This window comes from Polypterus senegalus, chromosome 6 (assembly GCF_016835505.1).
Source record: "Polypterus senegalus isolate Bchr_013 chromosome 6, ASM1683550v1, whole genome shotgun sequence".
Lineage (NCBI taxonomy): Eukaryota > Metazoa > Chordata > Cladistia > Polypteriformes > Polypteridae > Polypterus > Polypterus senegalus.
This window is the reverse complement of record NC_053159.1, coordinates 70,362,481-70,385,770: the sequence shown is the minus strand read 5'-3', so window position 1 is coordinate 70,385,770 and position 23,290 is coordinate 70,362,481. Positions and strand designations below refer to the sequence as shown.

The following is a 23,290-nucleotide window of genomic DNA, read 5'->3' as shown; positions in this document are numbered from 1 at the left end:
GTATATATATAAAGGACACTGTGCCTAAGAACAGCCCACTTGCTACAGCATTATTACCAACAAATGTCGGTCGGCCAAATCGTTTTTTCTACAACGTCACCAAAATTCAATCAAATCAATTAAAGTGTTTTTGAGATTTGGGGGTGGTCTATTCTTTCTGTTTTTAGGGGATTTACCTGTAAACATTGTTATACTGAAATGTTCTTTCTTTGCGGATGTCTACTGGCTTAGATGTACCATCCTGCCTAATTTCAGAGATTTTATTAAGTGAGTAACTCAGCCAGTTAGTCAACTTTGCATTTTATTTATTGCATTCGATAAGTATGCCAGTGATTCACATGTTTCAGTTGGCAACAAGTTATTTAACACTAACTAAAAACTGAGAAGCCACTTATTGCATCAAACAACCATGTTGGAAGACGTATCCTCTGATCATGGAAATGATGTTCTGCTGTTTCAGTAGGGTCAAATTATTGGGTCAAATTATCATCAAGCAAAGAAAACTGCTAAAATTGGGTTAAGATCCGTCCAACACATTATTAAAACATGGAAGGGTAGTGGTGAACCATCATCTTCGAGGAAAAAATGTGACTGGAAAAAAATCTTGAATGATCCGTGATATATATATATATATATATATATAGCTTTGTAGAGGTGTTTTTGATTATGTTAAATTTAATACTGGAAAGTTCCAAAGAGAGGAACAACTTCTCTTGTCAGTTACACCTTGTGCCATTCATCCAATCCTACATTTCTTTCATTACAGTGAAATTTTTATTTACAACATGAAACATTGTACAGAGATCATCAAGTTTTACTAGTGAAATGTTGATCTTACCTTTCTTTTCCAAACAGTGATTTTTTTCAATGTGATGTTAGTTTGAGTTTGTAAGATAAATTGGTCTTTTCATTACGGCCCCTTTCATTTACATCATTACCTGGGTTATCCATTTCCAGCAAGTGAGAATTCCTTCAGACAGGCTTAAGACCAACTGTAACAATCCTGGAGTTGGAAATTACAGAGGAAGGTTTGAATAAGAAAAATAGTGTCAGAATCTTTTTAATTGACTTCTGTTATGCAGAAATAATTGGTCACAGGAAAGTAAATATGCAGCATCCCACAATAGCACGAAAAGGCAGTTTAATGGCACAGATCCAGTCTATTGACATTCACTTTGCCTTTTAATTTTCCATTACATGGCCATTGAGAGCCAGAGCATTTTGAACAAGTCAACAATGACCCGTTATGTCAAGCTGTCATAGGCAGGATGGTCAAGCGCTATGCAGTGTTCAGATGCCTAGAGTTTTAAGAAAGCAGCACTAACCGCTACCTCAGAATCACACTCAGTTGATGAGACAGTATACTCTCCTGTATACTGTACACTGGGCTACTGACCAGCACATCAGCCAGAATTTAGTAGTTCCTAACCTACAGATGCAGAATCCTGTGCAAGCTTTACCGATTATCCATTATCATCTAATCTCACGATTCCACTTATGTATTTGTTCTCCTAGGTGTCATTAGGTTATCTAATACATTCTGCAGGATCTCATTGATCATATCCAGGTCATTTACTTTAATTAACACAAAAAGACTTAACTATTTATTGCCTCACTAATGTCAAATGTCTTTCTGTTCCCATTTTACAATTATGTACAGTGCCTTTAATTTTTAGCAATCTAATCGAAACCATAACATAAGTCTAAATCTACACACAAAATTGGTGTATGAATATGTCCAAAACAGGCAACTTTACATTTTTTTTTATTAAAATGGGGGAATTTTGAGCATGGCTGGGTGTACAGTATGAGTAAGAACAAGCCATGAGCAAAAACAGTACAGTTATTTCAACACAGCAAGAAGTTCCAGCATACAAGATTGGTACCCAGCAGTAAGCCGGACTGGTGCTTTAAAAATCTGCTGATTACATTCAGATTGATGGTAATTGTATGCTAATGCTGAACAGCAGCTCCTCCCTGCTGGCATTGCCTAGAGTTGTGGCTGTTTAATTCTTTATTATGCTGTAAATCATTTGGATTTTTTCTCTCTCGAATAATAATAGACCCAGTGATTGCTGACTCTTTTTTCCTTCAAATAGTAATTTAAATAATTTATTCTACTTATTATTTAATTTCCATTTTACATCGAGCTCTGCCCATGTTATAAATTCTGTGAAGTCACTCAAAGAATTCAGAACTGTTTGAAATGTATTCATAATATTCATTTTTTTTATGAATCTAAAGATATTATGGTATAACCAGCAGGCATGGCCTAACTCAATCTCTCTCAATACTGATTCAGACACCACACAGAGAACCTACTGAGGAAAAAGGAAAACCATGCACATGCCAGTTCTGGTTTGACCCCTGTGGTTGTAATACATGAAATGTCACATAGGTGAATATCACTTAGCCTGGACCTCAAGTAGTTCATCTTCAGGTTTAAAAGTGAGAAGGACCACTCTGTTCACAAAGGTACATGGACCCAAACAGCCTCAACATTCTCACAGTATGTGCTTGTAATATCAGGAATCTCTTTTTAATCTCTGTTAGAGGCAACTGCTGAAATGGCTGCACTGCTCTTTGTAGCATTACAGATCAATGAGCTACTCCTGAAGTTTATGTGAAACATCATTGGGATCCACACAGCAGGGAGACAAGAAAAGGTGCATGCCTAGCTCAATAATGACAAAATCCTTAAAGCCCTTGTTAAACTTTGTGAATTTCCCCTTGGGATTAATAAAGTATCTATCTATCTATCTAAACTCATCAGAGAATGGTGAGCACCATTGCCTGTTTTCCCACCTGCCTAATCATGTTCCATGGATGACAGTCCATTACTTCTTATAGCACATGGAAACGTAAAGTACTGGGCTCACTGTGATAGGTGGCGTTTGAATAGCTGGAGTTTAGTGCCAAGCGCGTTGATATTTGTGTTTAGCTAGATCATTCAGATGCTTAGGGATGTCAACTGAAAATGCCAAATCTGACAGCCAGAACAAGATCAGAGAGTTGTTGACCCCTTTCAGACAAAAACTGCTCTATGCTCTTCCTAAGAGGGAAAAAATGCTGCAGTGCAGAACCATCACTGAGACATCTAACAACATCATCATCATCATAAAGTACAGCTCCATATTAAGCCTCCATATCAGAAGGAAACTGCTGAAATTGGAGGTGGTACAGGGTTTTGACGCAAACTGCAAACATGTAGCGCACAGGACATTTTGTTGAATTATGCAGTGCAGTTTAATGGTGCTGCCACCAAGAATACTGACTTTGTTACCATTAGGGTGGCCAATCCACTTCATTCTCCATTTACTGCAAGTGCACCATCCATGGTGCTTCTACTCAGTTTCGCACATAGTCAAGTAGTTCTTCTATAAGGTTAATGCCATCATCAATTTCTCTCAAAAAATAAGCAAGTGGACAGCATCTGTTATATGAGCAGTTTCATCACAGGCCAGGAAAAATAATCAAAATTACAACCACTTTCAACGTCTAATGAGTTTTTTTTTTATATGTTATGTACTCCATTAATAAATGTAATTACAGTTATTTTTTCATAAGAATTACTTATGAATACTTTTTTTCTATTTTTGGGTATGGTACTTAAATCCTGAGACATCAGACAGAGGAGCCTATCCACTGTTGGTGAGGTCCAAAGCCCATGTGCTGGTTGAGGGAGCCAGTGCTGTACTGGCATTGTGCTAAGGGTTAACAGCTGTGGCGAGTTGAGCTGCAGTCTCGTCCTTATTTTCCATTCTATTTTAATATGTAAAACATGGGACATCAGAAAGATGAGACTCTCTTCTATTCACTGGTATAAGAAAACTCCCAAGTATGATATACCATTCGATGTATCTTGATCTCTCCTCATGCAAGATGTTGTGCACTTGAGGATTCCTCTAATGTTTGGCCTTCTAGACCCAATAAAACCCTCATGTCTACACCATATTTTGTGCAGGACATTACACCCTTATGATAAAGAGTAAACTAGCAAAAATGATCAAAAGGACTTGAAGGTGTGCAGGCCACATCAACCAATCCCAGTGGTTCACCCCATAATCCTTTTCACAAAACCTCAAAAAATCAAGATTGGTAAAATAAGCATGTGGAGTGTGGTTTTATATTATTTTGAGATTGCTGGTTATGAATACAGTGGAACCTCAGGTCACGGGTTCGTTCCAAAACTCTGGTTGCAACCTGATTTGGTCATGACCCAAAGTAATTTCCCCCATAAGATTGTATGTAAATACAATTAATCCGTTCCGGACTGTACAAACTGTATGTAAATTTTTTTTTTTTTTTAAGATTTTTAAGCAAAAAAATAGTTAATTATACCATAGAATGCACAGTGTAATAGTAAACTAAATGTAAAAACATTGAATAACAATGAGAAAATCTGGAAAAGAGAAAACTAACATTGCAAGAGTTCGTGCTACAGCCTTATGAACCGCTTGCTGTATAAATTTTTTTTAATGAGTTTTAAGCCCAGGTAAAAAAAATGAACATTTCAAAAATCCATAATTTATACAAAAACTTACCATAAACAACCAAGAAAAGTAACATTGTAAGAATTCCCGCTATAGCCTTAAGAACCGCTCGCTGTAAACACTATTTTTAATGAGTTTTAAGCACAGGGAAAAAAATGAACATTTGAAAAATCCGTAACTTATACAAAAACTAACCATAAACAACCAGGAAAACTAACCTTGCATGAGTCGAGTTCTGGCATGAAGGAAGTGAGGAGGAACTGGGTGGAGAGGAGATTACAGTTTTGAGGTAAAGTCCCTCTGTGCGATGCACGTCTGACCGAGAACAATGTACTGTACAGGGAGAGACTGAACATGTACGTAAATCACCGGCACGTACGAACCAGAAGGGAAACGAAATAGAGCACAAAGAGTTCACAACGAATGCACAGAGACTGAACATGTCCGGAAATCATCAGCGTGTCAAGGGAAATCATCAACCAGAAGGGAAACTGGCTTGTTTGTCACCGAGTGTGTGGTTGTGAACAGAAGCAAAAGTTTGGCGAACTTTTTGGTCGTAACCCGATTTGTACGTTTTCCGAGACGTTCGTGACTCGAGGATCCACTGTATAATAATATTTTTGATATTTGATTCTTTACTGGTTGTCCAAGCTCTCCTAACATCTACTCCTAGAAGGTTAAAAATGACACATTTTAAACATAACTATGTGGGCTATCATTTTAGACAATGTCATGGTCAGCAATTAGGAATATGTTATTTTTTAATTTTTGTCTAATACAATTGAGAAAATATAAACTTTATTACGTACTTCTACCTCATGAAGTAAATCATTACTTTTTTAGGAAAAACCCAAATTAATGAGGCTTACCCTAATTCATACCTTTCACATTTATTTCTGAATATGATTTGTTACAAAAATATTTAATAAGTAAAATGGCAATACTGTTGTCTTTCATGAGAAAAACAAAAATGCTAAAACTTTCAAAACATAACTAAAATCCCGCAAAACACCTGAATATTATGTCATTCATGCAATTTCTATTTTGTTAAAATTACTTTGGAATCACTAATATACAGTATGTTGTTATACAGCATACTGCACAGGTCAGGAAAACAATAATATAATTTATAATAATTAGTGGGACTCACAAAGATTTGAAGCGGTCTCCAATACTGCCAGCCATTCTAAACTCCACTGGCTCCTGCACCAGCCAGACAGGAGCTGAGAAGACAATGTCAAATTCAAAAGCATCTTTCTTTCACCTTTAAACTTTTGTACTTTCGGCAGCATTGGTCAGCACCTTCAGACCACTTAAAAAAGAAAATCTTTTACAAACAGCACTATCTGAACCCGGCAAAAAAAAATGACCTACAAACAGGGTAAATAAGCAAGTGCTTCAAGTTTCCTTCCTCTGTAGAGCTAACAGGCTGTTGACAGATATATAAACTCCTAGTTTAAGACACATAAATCAAAAGTAAACCAGAAAGTGCAATGAGTGAGGTAGATATGAGATGGCAGCCATTTTTATGGCACTGGGGACCAATAAGGGGTATCCAAGCTAGCCACTGTTGTGGTATTTATAAACTGCATGATATTTAACTAGAGATGTTAACAGAAACCTGGCCATTTTCCTGTGTCTTTATAGATGCATCCAGAGTGGCCTGTGGGTAAGCTGCTCTGACTAACAAATGGGCTTTTCGTGCTTCAAGGGAAAGTATATGTACACCTTTGGAGAATCACAGGTCATCTGCATTTCCATGTGTTCTTTGAAAAACTCGGTTCTGAATGTTGGAAAAAACAAGTCTGTATAAAAGTATTGTATACACATATTTTAATATTGAAGATTTATTATGTTTTAATTGCATATAAGAAATAAATAATGTATGTGACCTTGCTTTTTCAGAAAACAGGCAGACTGCATAAATGCAGCTTGTCTGGAGTACAACAGTGAAGCCGTTGGCATCTCCCAAGTTACCGGCTTAAAAATAGAATCAGGGATCTTTAAATAAATTGAGAGGCCAGCTTCAGCGGTGCTGAACGTGTCTTTGTTGTTAGGAATATGTTGCTGCCTTCACATTCTGAAGCACACAACGAGGTCATCCCCGAGGCTTCACGTGATTCCAGTTGCTAAGAATAGCTCTGTGTTAAAAATAGCTCTGAGCCGTTGGCTGAATGAGTGGGGAGAGACCAAGGAATCAGGGGGATTAGCTCTGAAGCCAGCCTTTCATTTCTGCCACGTGTAAAGCATGTGAATCAGGGCACAAGGGCACGTGGCAAGGCCATTCATGTATTTTACATCATGTGCAGTATTCTGGACTAAATTAAACATTTATCCATCTGCACTGCCCAATGTAAAAAGTCATTAATGCTTGCCAGTGTGACTCTGTGAAATGTGCTTTGGATGTTTTTCTTGGGGTTTTCAAGAATCTAATTAAAATGTTGATGCTATCCCACAGGTAGAGAACGAGAGCAATGGTGGTCTGATGAAAAAGTTGCCATCCATCCGAGAAGATGATGAGCTTGAAGACGATGAGATGTCACCTCTGTCACCACACCCCCGTTCTCCAATGAGGCTGACCAGGGCATTAAACTCCCCTCTGCGCTCTCCTCTGTTACCACCCCGACCATTCCGGATCCCAGCTGACACATGCATTGTAGAGAACAAGCCTTCAAAACTGCAGATTCCTGTGGTCAGCTTCAGTGGCCCTCCTGATCTGAGCCCCAGGTAACAGCAGTAATGTTCTAAACATGAGATAATGCACCTTTAAAAAATAAAACTTGCTACTGCAAGATTAAAGGCAATGACTGGACTAAATGTATGGAAAATGGCAGGAAAGCCCTTTGCAATAGGACTATCATTTTCAGATTAACTGCAACAGTATAGGCTGGTATAACCCCTTGATTTTGAAGGGTCCCTTCCGTTACACGTAAAAGAGCATAATAATTTTAATGTATCACAAGGTCATCATCTGGCAATGTCTGCTAAATGAGAAAAGTTAGACATCCCAGTATGATTATACAGTGACACTGCATATTTATAGCATTTGTTTTAATATATTATTCATTATAAGTATAGTGATTATTTGATATATAATGAAACATGTTACATAAAGTAAATTTATCAAGAAAATGTCATCTATAGTATAGTATTGGTTAGCCGTTTACATGTAGCATACGACTTACAAGGCTTCATACAACTGTCTTTAAAATAAACAGACAAACATGCAGGATTGGTTTCTGCAGAGTCGAGACGTCTACTCATGTCAATGTCTTTCCTTTCACAGATTTGTTGATGGTATTGAGACAGACAGCAATGCCCCACCAGGACAAAAGTTTGAGTTCAGCTCCAACGCAATTCACAGTCATCCCTTTGTTCCACTTGCAGGTAAGCTGTCCACATCATTCAATACAAAGCACCTCAGTATCAAAACAATGGCCAGGGCTGGTGTGTCTTAAACTTGCAAAGAAAAATTTAATCAAACTAAAGGGTAAAAGGTTGTTCAGAGCAACCTTTCAAATGCGACTTAAAGGTAACTACAGATTGTGCCTCACAGTAAGTTGTCAATTCATTATGAATGCCATACTAGAATCAAAAAGACTTACCAGCTTCTTATAAAAGTGTGCATTCCCTTCTCTCATGAACAGAATGACAAATTTACATGAACAGGCTTATCATATTGATGAAACTCTTTTCTATGCACGTGAAGTATTAGTGCATTCCTAGTCAAATTGTAAAGATGTATGAATACATATTTTCTTTGCTGTGTTGCTCTACCCAGGTTGAACACAATAAACTTTATGAAACATCTTCACAATGTGGGCACCTGTTTTTCTTGCTGATATTCTGTCCAATCTACCAAGATATTGATCTCTGGAAGAAGCACGCATTGAAATTAACAGCTTTTGAATGTGCTGTGGAGCTCAGAAATCTTCTGTAACACTGAAATCAATCCCATAACTTCTGAGCTGCATTATCAATTCATATAAGCTAAGAAATGTTAAACAACCAACTTTAATTCTCTCTCACTGCACGTAATCTATTCTTACTGGGAGAAATGCAAAGCATTTACAGTTCGCCAGAAATCAGGGGATGTTCTGATGACAACATAACTCGCCCTCTCTGCATTTACTAGCCTGTTGTCTGGCATGACTGTGCATTTTTTTCCCTGCCTAGTGTATTTCAATTGCAAATTCAAAACTGTCAAAATTCCAACACAATGAAATTCAACAAAAGTTGTTCTAAATCCAGAAATTAAAGCAGTGAGGATATAGAATCAGCGTGTTGCACATGCATTCATTTTTGATGAGAGATGGCAAAGCTCATAAAGTCAGCAGTGGGATAATAAGCCATGCAGTAAAGTGTCACTTGCTGAGCTTGCAGGAAGGCTGGTGTGACATAAAACAGGCTTGTCTGGACATGAGTTTTCCAATATATTGATGTTCCACAGTTAGTGTGAACTAATTCTGAAATTTAAAATGATCAAACAAGTCTTTTCATGGTGCTGAGATACTCTAAATCATAACCATCTCTGATATTAACTCAAAATAATTGACAGTTGTAAATATACAGTAAATATACTGTATATTTACATGCAGTAATGCCTGCTTGGAGTTAAGAATGCATAACTAAAGTATCAATGTTTTCTTAATTTTAGGGAACAACGATGAGACAAAACAAAGCATCAATAAACTAAACCAAGAGGTGAGTACTAGTTTTACTTTGTTTAAGAGTTTTGCATGTGTAGATAAGAATCTGTTTACTCATTTCCCTCTTTGATGGCAAAGTTGACAGGAGTGACTGGAAGTGAAACTTGAGGGGGAGACTATCATGCATGGACTCACTTAAGCAGCAAGTGGCACTTTGTTCTTATTTCTGTCCAAGCTTGTGTTTAGGTCTGCAGAGGTGTAATGGAAGGCAGAGCACATTTATTAGACCACCAATTCAGTTTTATTATATACTGTAGTATAATGAATATATAAAAAGTATAATGAAATATAAAAAGTAAGCATAAACTACATATGGGACACATGCCATAGATATTACAGTCCATTTGTGTTAAGGCCTTTAAAAATATTTTAATATATTAGTAGCTTGTAATGTCCTCCTTAGACACTATGTGCAAAGCTGCAGTGGCTTAGGCTAGGCAGTGCATCGCTATTGAAACGAGTGACAATCCTTTGACTGGTCAAGGACCGTTAATTAAGAACACTAGGGAGCTTCGCCAACCCCCGGGCCGGCGCTACGCCCTAGCCACTTTGTGGTTCAGCCGCTTGCATATGGGAATGCGGATGTACAATTTCAACAATTTAAACTGTTACTTTCATGGGAATTATTACATACGCATGGTATAACTTACTATTTTACATTACAGCGAGTAATTAACCATATTAAAAAATAGCAAAACGTAATAATTTGAAAGTAAATTATGTTTCGTTAGTTATTTGTTGCGTTATACAATTTTTTTTGTTTGGATCTGAAATTAACACACAAATACTTTTTAAACTTACACTTTTACTGTAAAACTTCAGTAAAAACTATTTTTTTAATTACATTTTCAACAATATCGCACTGAATTTTGATTCTGTGTTTGGACTTACATCGTGACAATGCCTCGTGATAACTGCCTGTGAGTGAATTTTGTTTCTTTCTCTCTAATAAATAAACCGACTTTTTCAAATATTTATCACTGTGTTTTTTTAATTGTCATAGCAAAAGCTATTCTAACGGGAAACTGTTAATGTTTTAATACGAATGCATGTCAAGATCTCAACAGTAATTCGGGCAGTGGAACAACAAGAAGAACATTTATTTATATAGCACGTTCTCATACAAACAATGTAGCTCAAAGTGCTTTACGTGATGAAGAAAGAGAAAAAAGACAAAATAAATAATTGAAATTAGGGAACACTAATTAACATAGAATAAAAGTAAGGTCAGATGACCAGGGAGGACAGAAAAAGCAAAAAAAAAAAAATCCAGATGAGTGGAGAAAAAAATTAAATCTGCAGGGTTTCCAGGCCACAAGACTGCCCAGCCCCCTCTAGGCATTCTACCTAACATAAATGACCTCAGTTAGTCCTCATTGTATTCAGGGTTCTCATGGAAAAATTTTATGATGATGTGGACTTCTGGCCTTTAATCCATCAATGTAAGGACATCATGGTGCTTTGATTAGGTGGTGTTGGCGCAGATTGCCACCACAGAAAACCAGAAAAAGAACAGAAGAGTAAGTAGGTGTTAGTACGGATATTGGAGCCACCATGAATAATAATGATAATTAATTGAATATACAGAGCATCAGAATTTAACTAAGATGAAGCTATGAGAAAGCCATGTTAAAGTAGTAAGTTTTCAGCAGTGTTTTAAAGTGCTCCACTGTATTAACCAGGCGAATTTTTATTAGCAAGCTATTCCAGATTTTAGGTGCATAACAGCAGAAGGCCGCCTCACCACTTCTTTTAAGTTTAGCTCTTGGAATTCTAAGCAGATAATTTAAGGCTTTGTAAACCATAAGCAGTATTTTAAAGTCAATTCTAAATGACACAGGTAGCCAATGTGGTGACATCAAAACTGGGGTGATGTGCTCTGATTTTCATTTATGAATTAAGATTCTAGCAGCTGCATTCTGCACTAGTTACAATCGATTTATGTCTTTTTTGGGTAGTCCTGAGAGGAGTGCATTACAGTAATCCAGACGACTGAAAACAAAAGCGTGAACTAATTTTTCAGCATCTTGCAGTGTTATAAGAGGTCTAACTTTTTCTATATTTCTTAAGTTAAAAAATGCTGTCCTAGTGATCTGATTAATATGCGATTTAAAATTCAGATCAGAGTCACTAGTTACCCCTAAATTCTTTATCTCCATCTTGACTTTTAATCCTAATTGATCAAGTTTATTTCTAATAACCTCATTATATCCATTATTGCCAATCACTAAAATTTCTGTTTTCTCTTTATTTAGTTTGAGAAAATTACTACCCATCCATTCGGAAACACAAGTGAGACATTGTGTCAATGAAACAAGAGTGGCGGGGTCATCAGGTGCTATTGATAAATACAGTTGCATGTCATCAGCATATCTGTGGTAGCTAACGTTATGCCCCGAGATAATCTGACCTAAAGGAAGCATGTAAATTGAAAAGAGCAGTGGACCCAGGATAGAGCCTTGTGGAACACCATATAGAATATCATGTGTCTTTGAAGTATAATTACCTCAACTAACAAAGAATTTTCTACCTACCAGGTAGGATTCAAACCAATTTAAGACACTGCTAGAGAGGCCCACCCATTGACTAAGGTGATTTCTAAGAATATTGTGATCAGTGGTATTAAATGCGGCACTCAGATCTAAGAGGATGAGAGCAGATAAATGGCCTCTCTCTGCATTTACCCGCAAGTCATTTACTATTTTAACAAGTGCAGTTTCTGTACTGTGATTTGTTCTGAAACCCAACTGAAACTTATTAGAACAGCATGTTTATTGAGGTGATCATTAAGCTGCACAATGACTGCCTTTTCTAGAATTTTACTTAAGAAAGGCAGGTTAGAAATAGGTCTAAAATTTTCAATAGCAGTGGAGTCAAGATTATTTTTCTTGAGTAGGGGTTTAACTACAGCAGTCTTAAGACAGTCTGGGAAGACCCCCTTATCTAATGACAAGTTTACTATGTCATGAATACTATCAATTAGCACACCCGATGACTCTTTGAAAAAATTTGTTGGTATTGGGTTAAGGACACAGATGGAGGGTCTCAGTTGAGAAATTATTTTATATAATTCAGGTAAATCTATCCTGGTGAAAGAATTTAATCTATATATATATAAAATTATTTTTGCGTTTGAAACGGAAATGGCGTATGATCACAACAGTCAGGTTACACAGAGAAAGTTAGACAGAAGCAGATCGAGAGAGAAGGCTTGCAGATCAATGTATACGACAATCACAATTGAGTGCTGAACAGAATCGAATTCGACGGGTGCAGTATTCACAGGCTACCATGTCACACAGGCATCAAGGTCTGTATATGGAGATATTCAATTATAACATTGAAAAAGATTATTGCCTACATCCAAAAGTTACAATAGGAGAAATGGACATCATGTGTGAGTACTGCCAAGCACAGAGGGTTAAATTTGAATCACGTGGGATGTGTTGTTCAGACGGCAAGGTGAAAGTAACACCTTCAAGCCATCCACGTGAACTGTTGTTGTCTCTTATTTCTGGCTCAAATCCACATTCAACTCATTTTCTACAGAACATTATGAAATGCAATTCGTATTTTCAGCTGACATCGTTTGGCACCACAGGTTCTACCGAGGATTCTGGCTTTATTCCGACATTTAAAATGCAGGGGCAAATCTATCATAGAATTGGGTCATTAATGCTGTCATGAGAGCCACAAATTTTTCCCTTGCACTCAGTGAGCGAAGCCACTGGGTAATCTGCTAGTTTGTTTATAATAGAGTAATGGGGTTTAAGAGGATCAGTATTTGGGAGAGTGCTATATTATTTCTAATATTATTCATTTTTTTATTAATAAATACAGCAAAAGCCTCACAAGTTTCACTGGAAGTATTTTGGAGACATTCCATTGAGTGACCTGGGTTTAGCAGACAATCAATTGTAGACAAAGAGACTCTGGAATTACTAGTATTGTTATTTATAATTCTAGAGAAATAACACCAACTCTCAAGATGTACTATGTTGTTGTATTCTATTATTTTAACCTTCAATATCTCATAGTGGATAATTTAGTTTAGTTTTTCTCCATTTACCCTCAGCACTCCGGCATGTTCTCTTTAGATTAGACACGCTTTGGGTCTTCCATGTTGTAACAGTGCTAGAAGATTTTTTAACTATCTTTTCAGGTGTGGCTATGTCAGCAGCAGCTCTCACCTTAGTATTAAAATATTTACATTATTCTCACTATTGAGAATTAAGCACTACAAACGGACTGGTTGCTTAGAATGTTTGTAAATTTTGAAGCTGCTGATGAATCAAAGAAGTGTTTTTTAACAATATGCTTCTTGTGAATATTTTCTATCATTATTTGTATATTAAATAGTAAGAGAAAATGGTCTGATAGATCAATATCAATAATCTGCTTCACATCAACTTTTTGTCCTTTAGTAATTACTAAGTCTAACTCTAACATATGTCCTGCTTTATGTGTAGGCTGACTAATGCGCTGGCTCAACTCAAAAGAGTCCAGGAGGTTTGTGAATTCTTCTACTTTCGAGTCACACTGATTATCGATATGAAAGTTAAAATCACCGTCTATTAGGAACGTGTCATAGTTCTTAATTACAATTGACACCAAGTCTGAGAATTCCTCAAAGAAAGACGCATTGTATTTAGGAGGTCTATACACGGATAATACTAAAAATTGAGAAACTCCATGAATAACAACAAGATACTCAAAGGACTTGAATTTGCCAAAGCCAACATCTTTACACTTTAACCGGCTCGAGTAAATGTTTGCTAAACTGCTGCCTTTCTTACCTTGGCGATCCGCATGTGCAAAGCTGTAATTCGGAGGCACAGATTCAATTAAAACAGCCACACCATCAAAGCTAAGCCACGTTTCACTTAGTGCAATAAAATCAGTTTTCCTATCACTAATACGATTGTTGATGGAAAACGTCTTGTTGGTTAATGCTCTAACATTTAATAAAGCCATTTTTAATGTTTCAGAAGAGCAGAACTGAATTGTATATACGTTATGGGTACTGTATTCGAGGTAGAAATTAAGTTATTCTTATTAGCGCTGCTCTGTACGTATTTTTTATTTAATCGATAATCTGTTTTTATAGTTTTAATATATTGTTCATCAAGAGGTGTAATTGTAATTAAGTTATTCGTATTTATGCCGCACTGTCTAGTTTTTTTACATGCATTGAGGTTAGTTATTACAGTATTAATGCAGTGCACTTTGGAGGAAGATTTTGTTACCGAATTATCACGTCCTAGCAAAGCATTATGAAAAGGGTTAGGAAGACCATACGGTGTTAACAGTTGTAGATATTCTTTGGGATATTGTAAGTTGAGGTTTTTATCTTCCGCACGATCACCACCAACTGTTTCAGCATAGTCTATGGATACGCATTTAACCAATTTGCTGTGTAACCGATCAACAATGTTCACGTTAATTTGTTTGACTTCATTATTTCTCGGTGCTAGGATAACCCGTGTACTTATTTCTTCTGTTGATAACCCTGGGTGATGAAATTCTTCAATAAGATTTGGACATAAGTCTTCTTTAGTTGGGAACTTAAAGTGAGGAAAACGTAAAAATGTATAAGAGCTAAGAGAGCTCTTGTGTCTGTCAAAAGCATTCACACGAATGAGAGATGAGAGGGCTGTGTGCGTTTTTGAATATGGTTGAGAGGAGGGCGTGACTTGAAAAAATCTCATAGTCAAAATTTTCGTCTCGTGGGACTTAAAATTATCTCTTTGAAAAAGTCTTGTCTCAGGATTTCCTTTTATAATAGAGAGATATAATATGTCATTGTTGAATCAAACCAAGATCCAGGCCTTTAATGACCTCTTAGGCACAGCCATCAGCAGTGTGTCTGTTTACGGAGAGAGTGTTGACCTTGTGGAGAGGTTTACTTACCTTGGCAGTGACATTCATGTCTCTGGTGACTCATCCTATGAAGTCAGTAGATGGATTGGGAGAGCATGGAGGGTCATGAGGTTGCTGGAAATGGGTGTGTGGCACTCCCAATATCTATGCAAAAGGACAAAGGTCCAAGTCTTTAGAGTCCAGGTGCTTCCTGTCTTACTGTATGGTTATGAGACATGGACACTATCCAGTGACCTGAGACGAAGACTGGACTCCTTTGGTACTGTGTTTCTCCGGAAAATCCTTGGGTACCATTGGTTTGACTATGTGTCGAATGAGCGGTTGCTCATGGAGTCCCGAATTAGGCACATTACCTGCATTGTGAAGGAGCGTCAGTTACGGCACTACGGCCATGTGGCACGTTTCCCAGAGGGTGATCTGGCTCGTAAGATCCTCATTGTTGGGGACCCAAGTGGCTGGACCAGGCCACGTAACACATGGCTGCGGCAGAGAGTGAGCCATTTCCGGGTCAACACTGGACCGTGTTTCTGCCTGGGGCGTTGCCAACCGAGATCCCGAATTGTTTTGTTGTGTAGTGGGTGTGGCAAGCACTTTACCAGTGTATGCTCCTCAACTTAACTTGACTTGACTTGATTGTTGGCACAATGCAATAATCCATTAAAACAAGTCATTGGCATGCTCACCTGAAACATCATTCCACAACACAAGTACTTACCTTGTCAGAAAGTGCAAAATTATGAAATATTAACAAATAATTTCCTGATTCATGAAATTTGGAATACAATTCCCTACTGGGACAAATAATGTAACATCTGTGCTATTCCTTCCTCCTTATTTGTGTACTGAGTAATATTCATTCTCTCCTAAAGAGGAATGTCCAATGCAAATGACATTCCAGAATACTAACTGAAGGAATCAATAGCAGGAATGGACAACACTACGATGGATGTACATAGATGACTAGCATTACTCCCTTTGTTATCAGAAACCAGCTTACCCAGGCAGTAAATGGCAATGTGTACTCCCTGAGAGCCATACCTGTGGCATTAAAAGTAATAACTTTATATAATGATTTCTCTAAATGAAGATCAAAGTACTGTAGAGTAAAAATTAAAAGTAATTAAAAATAAGAGCAGGGAATACACCAAATAAAGCAAATAACACAATAAATGGATAATAAAATTCCCAATAAAAACATGAAAAAACATGTTTTTATTTAAGCATTACAACAAGCAGTTAATTCATCTGATGCTTACAGTATACCGTAGAGCAGTGTTTCCCAACCTCAGTCCTGAGGGTGCACTGCGGCTGCAGGTTTTTGTTCCAACCAGCTTCTGTTTTTAATTGGACTCCTAGGCTAATTAAGTGAACTGATATTTCCCAAGTTCTGTGTTTTAGGAACAGTATAGAAATTAGAAAACTAAGTTTGGTAAAAAGTATATATATAGTGCATCTGGAAAGTATTCACTTTTTCCACATTTTGTTATGTTGCAGCCTTATCCCAAAATGGATTAAATTCATTTTTTTCCTCAGAATTCCACACACAACACCCCATAATGACAACGTGAAAAAAGTTTACTTGAGGTTTTTGCAAATTTATTAAAAATAAAAAAACTGAGAAATCACATGTACATAAGTATTCACAGGCTTTGCCCAATACTTTGTCGATGCACCTTTGGCAGCAATTACAGCCTCAAGTCTTTTTGAATATGATGCCACAAGCTTGGCACACCTATCCTTGGCCAGTTTTGCCCATTCCTCTTTGCAGCACCTCTCAAGTTCCATCAGGTTGGATGGGAAGCGTCGGTGCACAGCCATTTTAAGATCTCTCCAGAGAGTTCAATCGGATTCAAGTCTGGGCTCTGGCTGGGCCACTCAAGGACATTCACACAGAGTTGTTATGAAGTCACTCCTTTGATATCTTGGCTGTGTGCTTAGGGTCGTTGTCCTGCTGAAAGATGAACCGTTGCCCCAGTCTGAGGTCAAGAGCGTTCTGGAGCAGGTTTTCATCCAGGATGTCTCTGTACATTGCTGCAGTCATCTTTCCCTTTATCCTGACTAGTCTCCCAGTTCCTTCAGCTGAAAAACATCCCCACAGCATGATACTGCCACCACCATGCTTCACTGTAGAGACGGTATTGGCCTGGTGATGAGCAGTGCCTGCTTTCCTCCAAACGCGACACCTGGCATTCACACCAAAGAGTTCAATCTTTGTCTCATCTGACCAGAGAATTTTGTTTTTTATGGTCTGAGAGTCCTTCAGGTGCCTTTTGGCAAACTCCAGGCGGGCTGCCATGTGCTTTTTACTAAGTAGTGGCTTCCATCTGGCCACTCTACCATACAGGCCTGATTGGTGGATTGCTGCAGAGATGGTTGACCTTCTGGAAGGTTCTCCTCTCTCCACAGAAGACCTCTGGAGCTCTGACAGAGTGACCATCAGGTTCTTGGTCACCTCCCTGACTAAGGCCCTTCTCCCCGATCGCTCAGTTTAGATTGCTGGCCAGCTCTAGGAAGAGTCCTGGAGGTTTTGAATTTCTTCCACTTACGGATGATGGAGGCCACTGTGCTCATTGGGACCTTCAAAGCAGCAGAAATATTTCTGTAACCTTCCCCAAATTTGTGCCTCGAGACAATCCTGTCTCGGAGGTCTACAAACAATTCCTTTGACTTTATGCTTGGTTTGTGCTCTGATATTAACTGTCAACTGTGGGACCTTATATAGACAGGTGTGTGCTTTTCCAAATCATGTCCAATCAACTGAATTTACCACAGGTGGACTCCAATTAAGCTGCAGAAACATCTCAAGGATGATGAGGGGAAGCAGGATGCACCTGAGCTCAATTTGGAGCTTCTTGGCAAAGGGTGTGAATACTTATGTACATGTGCTTTCTCAATTTTTTTATTTTTAATAAATTTGCAAAAACCTCAAGTAAACTTTTTTCACATTGTCATTATGGGGTGTTGTGTGTAGAATTCTGAGGAAAAAAATGAATTTAATCCATTTTGGAATAAGGCTATAACATAACAAAATGTGGAAAAAGTGATGCGCTGTGAATACTTTCTGGATGCACTATATATATATATATATATATTTTATATATATATATATATATATATATATATATATATATATATATTTTATATATATATATATATATATATATATATATATATATATTTTATATATATATATATATAATTTTTTTAAATGTACCAAGCAGTTATATAGGAATAATGTATTTTTTTCTTTTTAACAGTATTTTCATCTCGATTTTCATTCTACTTTTCTAGGTGTTCTAATTGTTTAATTAATCCATTCTTTACTAATTAGTTTTTCTGACTCTAAAGTAGTTGCAGCCTTTGATTATTCCGTGTTGTTTGCCAGCGTGTCTGCTCTGCTCATTTTTAATTGTCATTAATAAGATACAACGAAGGGAGAAAAACTGCACAGAGAAAGGGTAAAATATAATGAAATCAACAAAAGAGAGTTAAACATTTAAATGTATAGGAAAAGCAGAAATATTTCTAAATGTCTTATAAATGTAAAAATCATGCTGTTGTGCTTTTTTGAATGTCAAATAAAAGAGAAAAAAAAACAGCTAATTAAATGAGCTCAGTGTTATCAGGTGTTGTCACTGATTAGGAATCTGTTTGGAACAAAAACCTGCAGCCACAGGGGGTCCCCAGGACCGAGTTTGGGAAATACTGCCATAGGTAATGAATTTGAGAGAATAATAGTCTTAAAATTTAGTGAGGTATTAACAGCTTTTTAATGTAATTGGATGTTAAAACCATAAAAGGTTAGGGAGGAAAGCACCAAAATATTTAAGTCCTGAATACTTATCAACTGTCAATGAATATGTTATTTTACATACCACTGAAACAAAAAAATAACTACACATCTAACTTTCTAACTCATAGTATGCAGAGAAAACAAAATATTTATCCAATATTTATTCTTCCTTTTAAAGTTAAGAACATTAAAGTGCTTTGCCAGTGTCTAACTATGCAGTGCTCTACATTTATGCCACATTTAGAGAGACTATAACTCTGAATTTTGATCTGTTTATCTACAAAAATAAGGTAATACAAATTCTTTTACAGAGTGCTTATATAAAATTCATCTATCTGACACTAGTGATTAATTCAGCCCAAGCCTGGATACACTTAGATGTAGTCAAGTCTGTCTTGTGAAGCCAGACGCAGATTAATTCTGAAGGTTGGTTTCTCTTAGTAAATGAAAGGTTTGCAAATACTGCAGAGGTTTTCTATTCTCTGCGGAGTGCCATTTTGATAGATGAGTGCAGTTCCAGGAGACACTGACAAAATGCCATTTTTATACAGCATGTGGAATTCCTTCTACAAAAGTGATTAGAATTATACAAAACTACAAAAGTGAGTTTTAGAATTATATTTTCACAATTGTGGTTTGCTTTTATTTGCCTGGGTACAGACTTTGTTAAGAGCACCTGTATTCCTAATTTTACTTAAAAACACATTTCCTTGAGCAGCTTACAGTTTATTCCTAAACAAAAGCCTTAAATCTTAGTGAAGTGAAATTGTCAAAAACCATCCATGTTTAATACTCCGACTACACAAGTCCTTACGTGTGTGTAAGCTGACATGTTCATACTGTTGCACCAGTGGTCCCGGTACCAGCGAGACTCTGCTTCTGCTTTTTCCAGCTTGTGCTTGTTAAAGGCTTTAGACCAACCAGGCTATCCAAACGTAGCAAGACTGTAAACCATTTTGCACTCTTTAAAGTTATGAGAAGTCATCTTCTATTAGATGAAGAAGTACATATCAAGACTGCAGTCATGGCCGAGACAAACAAAAGAGGCTTCTCGTCAGAATAACAACAAAGCAGTTAGAGAGGTGGCCAGCACCAATCATTAAGTATAACCTCCATCTGCTTGACATACAATCATGTAAAAAAGTTAAGTACACCCCATGAAATATTTTTTCTCAAAAAACAAAGTAAGACAAACAGACCATAATACACATTAAAGGTTTAACTCAAAGAATTTCAAGATATCAGTGAATACAGTTAATCTACATCATTAAAAAGAACTTGGAAACTTGGGTAAACTCTGACAGGGACAGTCTGACGGACCCAAAGTCACAAGAGATTCAGAAGACGAGGTTCTGAGAAGTCAACAGCTTGTATGATAGGAGTCTCACAAGACAGTAAACACGTGTGAAGAGATGACTTTAAGCTGCAGGTATGACTGGCAGTAAGAAACCCATTGTTAAAAGTGCAAAATAAGAAAAAGAAGCTTACCTGGTCCAGAAACCACCACAAGTCTCAATATACTCATAAATTAAAGCATAGAACAAACAAAAAATAAATTGGAGATATGGATGCTGCACAGCTGTTCTTGAAGCTGTTGCCCTGTCAGGTGCCTGCTGACTCTCAGAAAAGTGTCCCCTATGCTGATGTGACTCTGGGTCTACCAGACTTGTTCCAGTCAGTTTCTATTTCAGTTTCTAAATTCCCTTAAATGGTGCAGATAACTAAACCCAGTAACATCTTGGCTTCTTTTGCATTTTCTCTAAAGGAAAGGCTTACGCTTTTAAGGATGGTCTGATGGTTTTATTTTGCTAATTGCCTTTTTTGCCATTATGATAGCAATGTACAGTAAGATATTATCCAAATAATGCTTTACAGGGCGAGCACTTGTTTGTTCTAACACTGCTCTTATGGTGACAGAGCGGTTTTAAAGTAATCAGCACAAACTGGGACGCCTGTAAAAATTGCTTAACTAACTTCTGCTGCAGAAAAGCTGCTGTTACCTCTTTAACTGTTCCCTGAGTAAGGCCCTTTTTGCGCAGCTCTGAAAAGTACATTGTTTTTCAGTATTTGGTAACCAAAACTTTTTTTCTTACCTATGGCAGTTTACCACTTACATTTGTACCATTTCAGGTTATTCACTAGACTTGAGTTGCTTCAATTTCAATAAAAACTGGAAAAATTGAGGTGCTGTAAAACTTTTGACCAGTAGTGTCTTTACAGTATGTTATAAAAGAAAATAATAATTCATAAGCAAGCTATTTCTAAGAATGCACAGCCTATTAAATATATGGACGATAGTGATGCAGAAAATAAATTATTTTTCACTGCTGCCTGTATTTGCAGCAGAGCGTGTGCTTTTAGACAAACTGATGCAGTTCCCATACAAAATATTGAATCGATAAAGCAGAAGCCATACTGCCAGTAGTGAGTAGTACATTTTACATTCTTTACTGCCACTTCTGTTGTTTTATTTACTAGATTCAATACCTGCATGTTCTGCTATAAGACTCTGGAGATCTGTAACATCAACTACTTTCCTCTTTCCATGCAGATGTGCAGTCTATCACAACAGGTGAACCAACTGAGCCGAGATCTTCAGGAAATGATGCAGCTCCTCAAGCCGCTCCTTCTCACTCCTAGGTACCTGCCTTCAACCATTATGCCGACTATGACCCCTACGTTGACCCCAACGTGCAGCAGCACCAACCTGCATCACTGCATGACCTGTTCAAGCCAGGTGCCTCTCTCTGTTCCTGAGTTTTCAACCGCTGGCAGTCACAGCCATACATCCGGAAGCAGGACCAGATGTGGTGTGCATGCATCAATGTCTTTGGACTCTTTTCTCAGAAAGGAGGCTGCAGGGTTACCTCCACCTACTTTGCAGCCATCCAGACTGCTCAATACTCCTCCCTATGCAAGGCCAAGGGAGACCACTGTGGACTCGAGGAGCGAGGCAGGAGGTCTTCTTGGGGGACTGTTACCCCCGCCTCCACTTCTGCGTAGTGTCAGTGAGGATGTTTGTCCCATAGAACTAGTCCACCATAGTACGACGGGGCCAGTGGACTCGCAGAGTGACTGCATCCAGTTCATCGATGATGAGGGGACCACTTTATGAATTGAAAATAATCGAACAAAGTGAGATGCCTTTTATGCCAAGAGGAGTTCAACAGGAGAGAGAATGAGGAGTGAACAAGGGGAACCCAGCTAGTATTCTGCACTGTTTCCAAGAAGCTGGCTTTCACAAAAAAGTCTCAAGCAGGTACAGATGTACTGCATTTAAGGGTGAGGTAAGAGCAGCCCTCCCTATGGCTCTCTGCACATTTTCTCACAAATACTCTGCTTAGTCATTTCTGAAAGCTCGAGGACTTTTAATAGCATAAGAACAGTTCCTCCCCATCTCCTTTTCAAAAGTTGCCCAAGACGCCTTATGCACTGAAACAAAAGGAAAGAAACTTACTGGAGATGAAATACTTAGTGAGGTCTTTGGTCGGCCATGACTAAAGCTAGTTTTGATTGCATACTGGGATCCTCCCTCAGTTAAGTGGCAAGGATGTAGTGCATCAGAATCTCCTCACTTAATAACAGATGTTAAGATGGGACTTTTTGGATTTGGAAGTGGTTTAGAAGCCAGACCTGCCTTGTGCATGAAATGTTTAATTGCCATATCTAGTGTGTAGCTGGAGTCAGATATAAAGTCAGAGTAGCGAATCAACTTCTTGACTCCACAAAAAAAACTGAAAATTCTGACTTCTGTTAATTTGGTTCCAACTGCTAAGCCAAAGCATTTACTGACGCTGCCTCTGGAAGAAGGGAGCGAGACTTTGTGTGTGTTTTTTTTTTACTTCACTCGGATATATCCCTTCGACCTGGATTCATTTTGTTTCAGTTTCTTAATTTAACTAACTTATCAAAAAAGCTGAAAAAAACACACCTGTTCAGTTAGCATGCAAACTTGAAGGGAGCAGCAAGGAGCCAGACTGATGCAAATGCCTCCCCACCCTCTCTCCTTAGCACCCGCACAAGTGGCCCGACAGGCTTGGTTGGTGACAGGCCAAGGATGGTGCCAAAGTCTGGTCTTGCATGATCTCGTTGACCACTGGCCCTCTTGCTGACAGTTGAGAGATGTTATTTTTATATTGTTATCTGGAGGAAAAAAAAATACAAGTATAGCATCCCAGTCATTTTAATATTTCAATAAAGCCAAAACCAGCACTTTGGGTTGCTTTCTGTGTCTCCTGTGTTTATTAGATGACTGCTGTGTTCTAAAATAAATTGCTACAGTAGATTAACAAATAAAGTAAAATTATATTAAGAAAAAAGTAGCTTAAAATTTTACCAATATTCACTGATACATTGAGTAGCTCCAGACTAATAAGGCACAGGGGAAACTTCATTAACTGACCAAAACCAATGTA

General features: G+C 37.7%; 1 protein-coding gene across 2 annotated transcripts in view; it reads left to right on the top strand.

Annotated features, from left to right (window-relative positions):
* Positions 1 to 23,074, top strand: part of kcnh3 (potassium voltage-gated channel, subfamily H (eag-related), member 3) — a 605,399-nt gene extending 582,325 nt beyond the window's left edge. For both annotated transcript variants that reach the window (XM_039756314.1, XM_039756315.1), the window contains 4 exons: positions 6,952 to 7,220; positions 7,780 to 7,880; positions 9,151 to 9,197; positions 21,427 to 23,074. In XM_039756314.1, the coding sequence (XP_039612248.1) occupies positions 6,952 to 7,220; positions 7,780 to 7,880; positions 9,151 to 9,197; positions 21,427 to 21,990 (981 nt within the window). In that variant the 3' untranslated portion in view covers positions 21,991 to 23,074. The remainder of the gene's footprint in view (positions 1 to 6,951; positions 7,221 to 7,779; positions 7,881 to 9,150; positions 9,198 to 21,426) is intronic.
* The last annotated feature ends 216 nt before the right edge of the window (positions 23,075 to 23,290 follow it).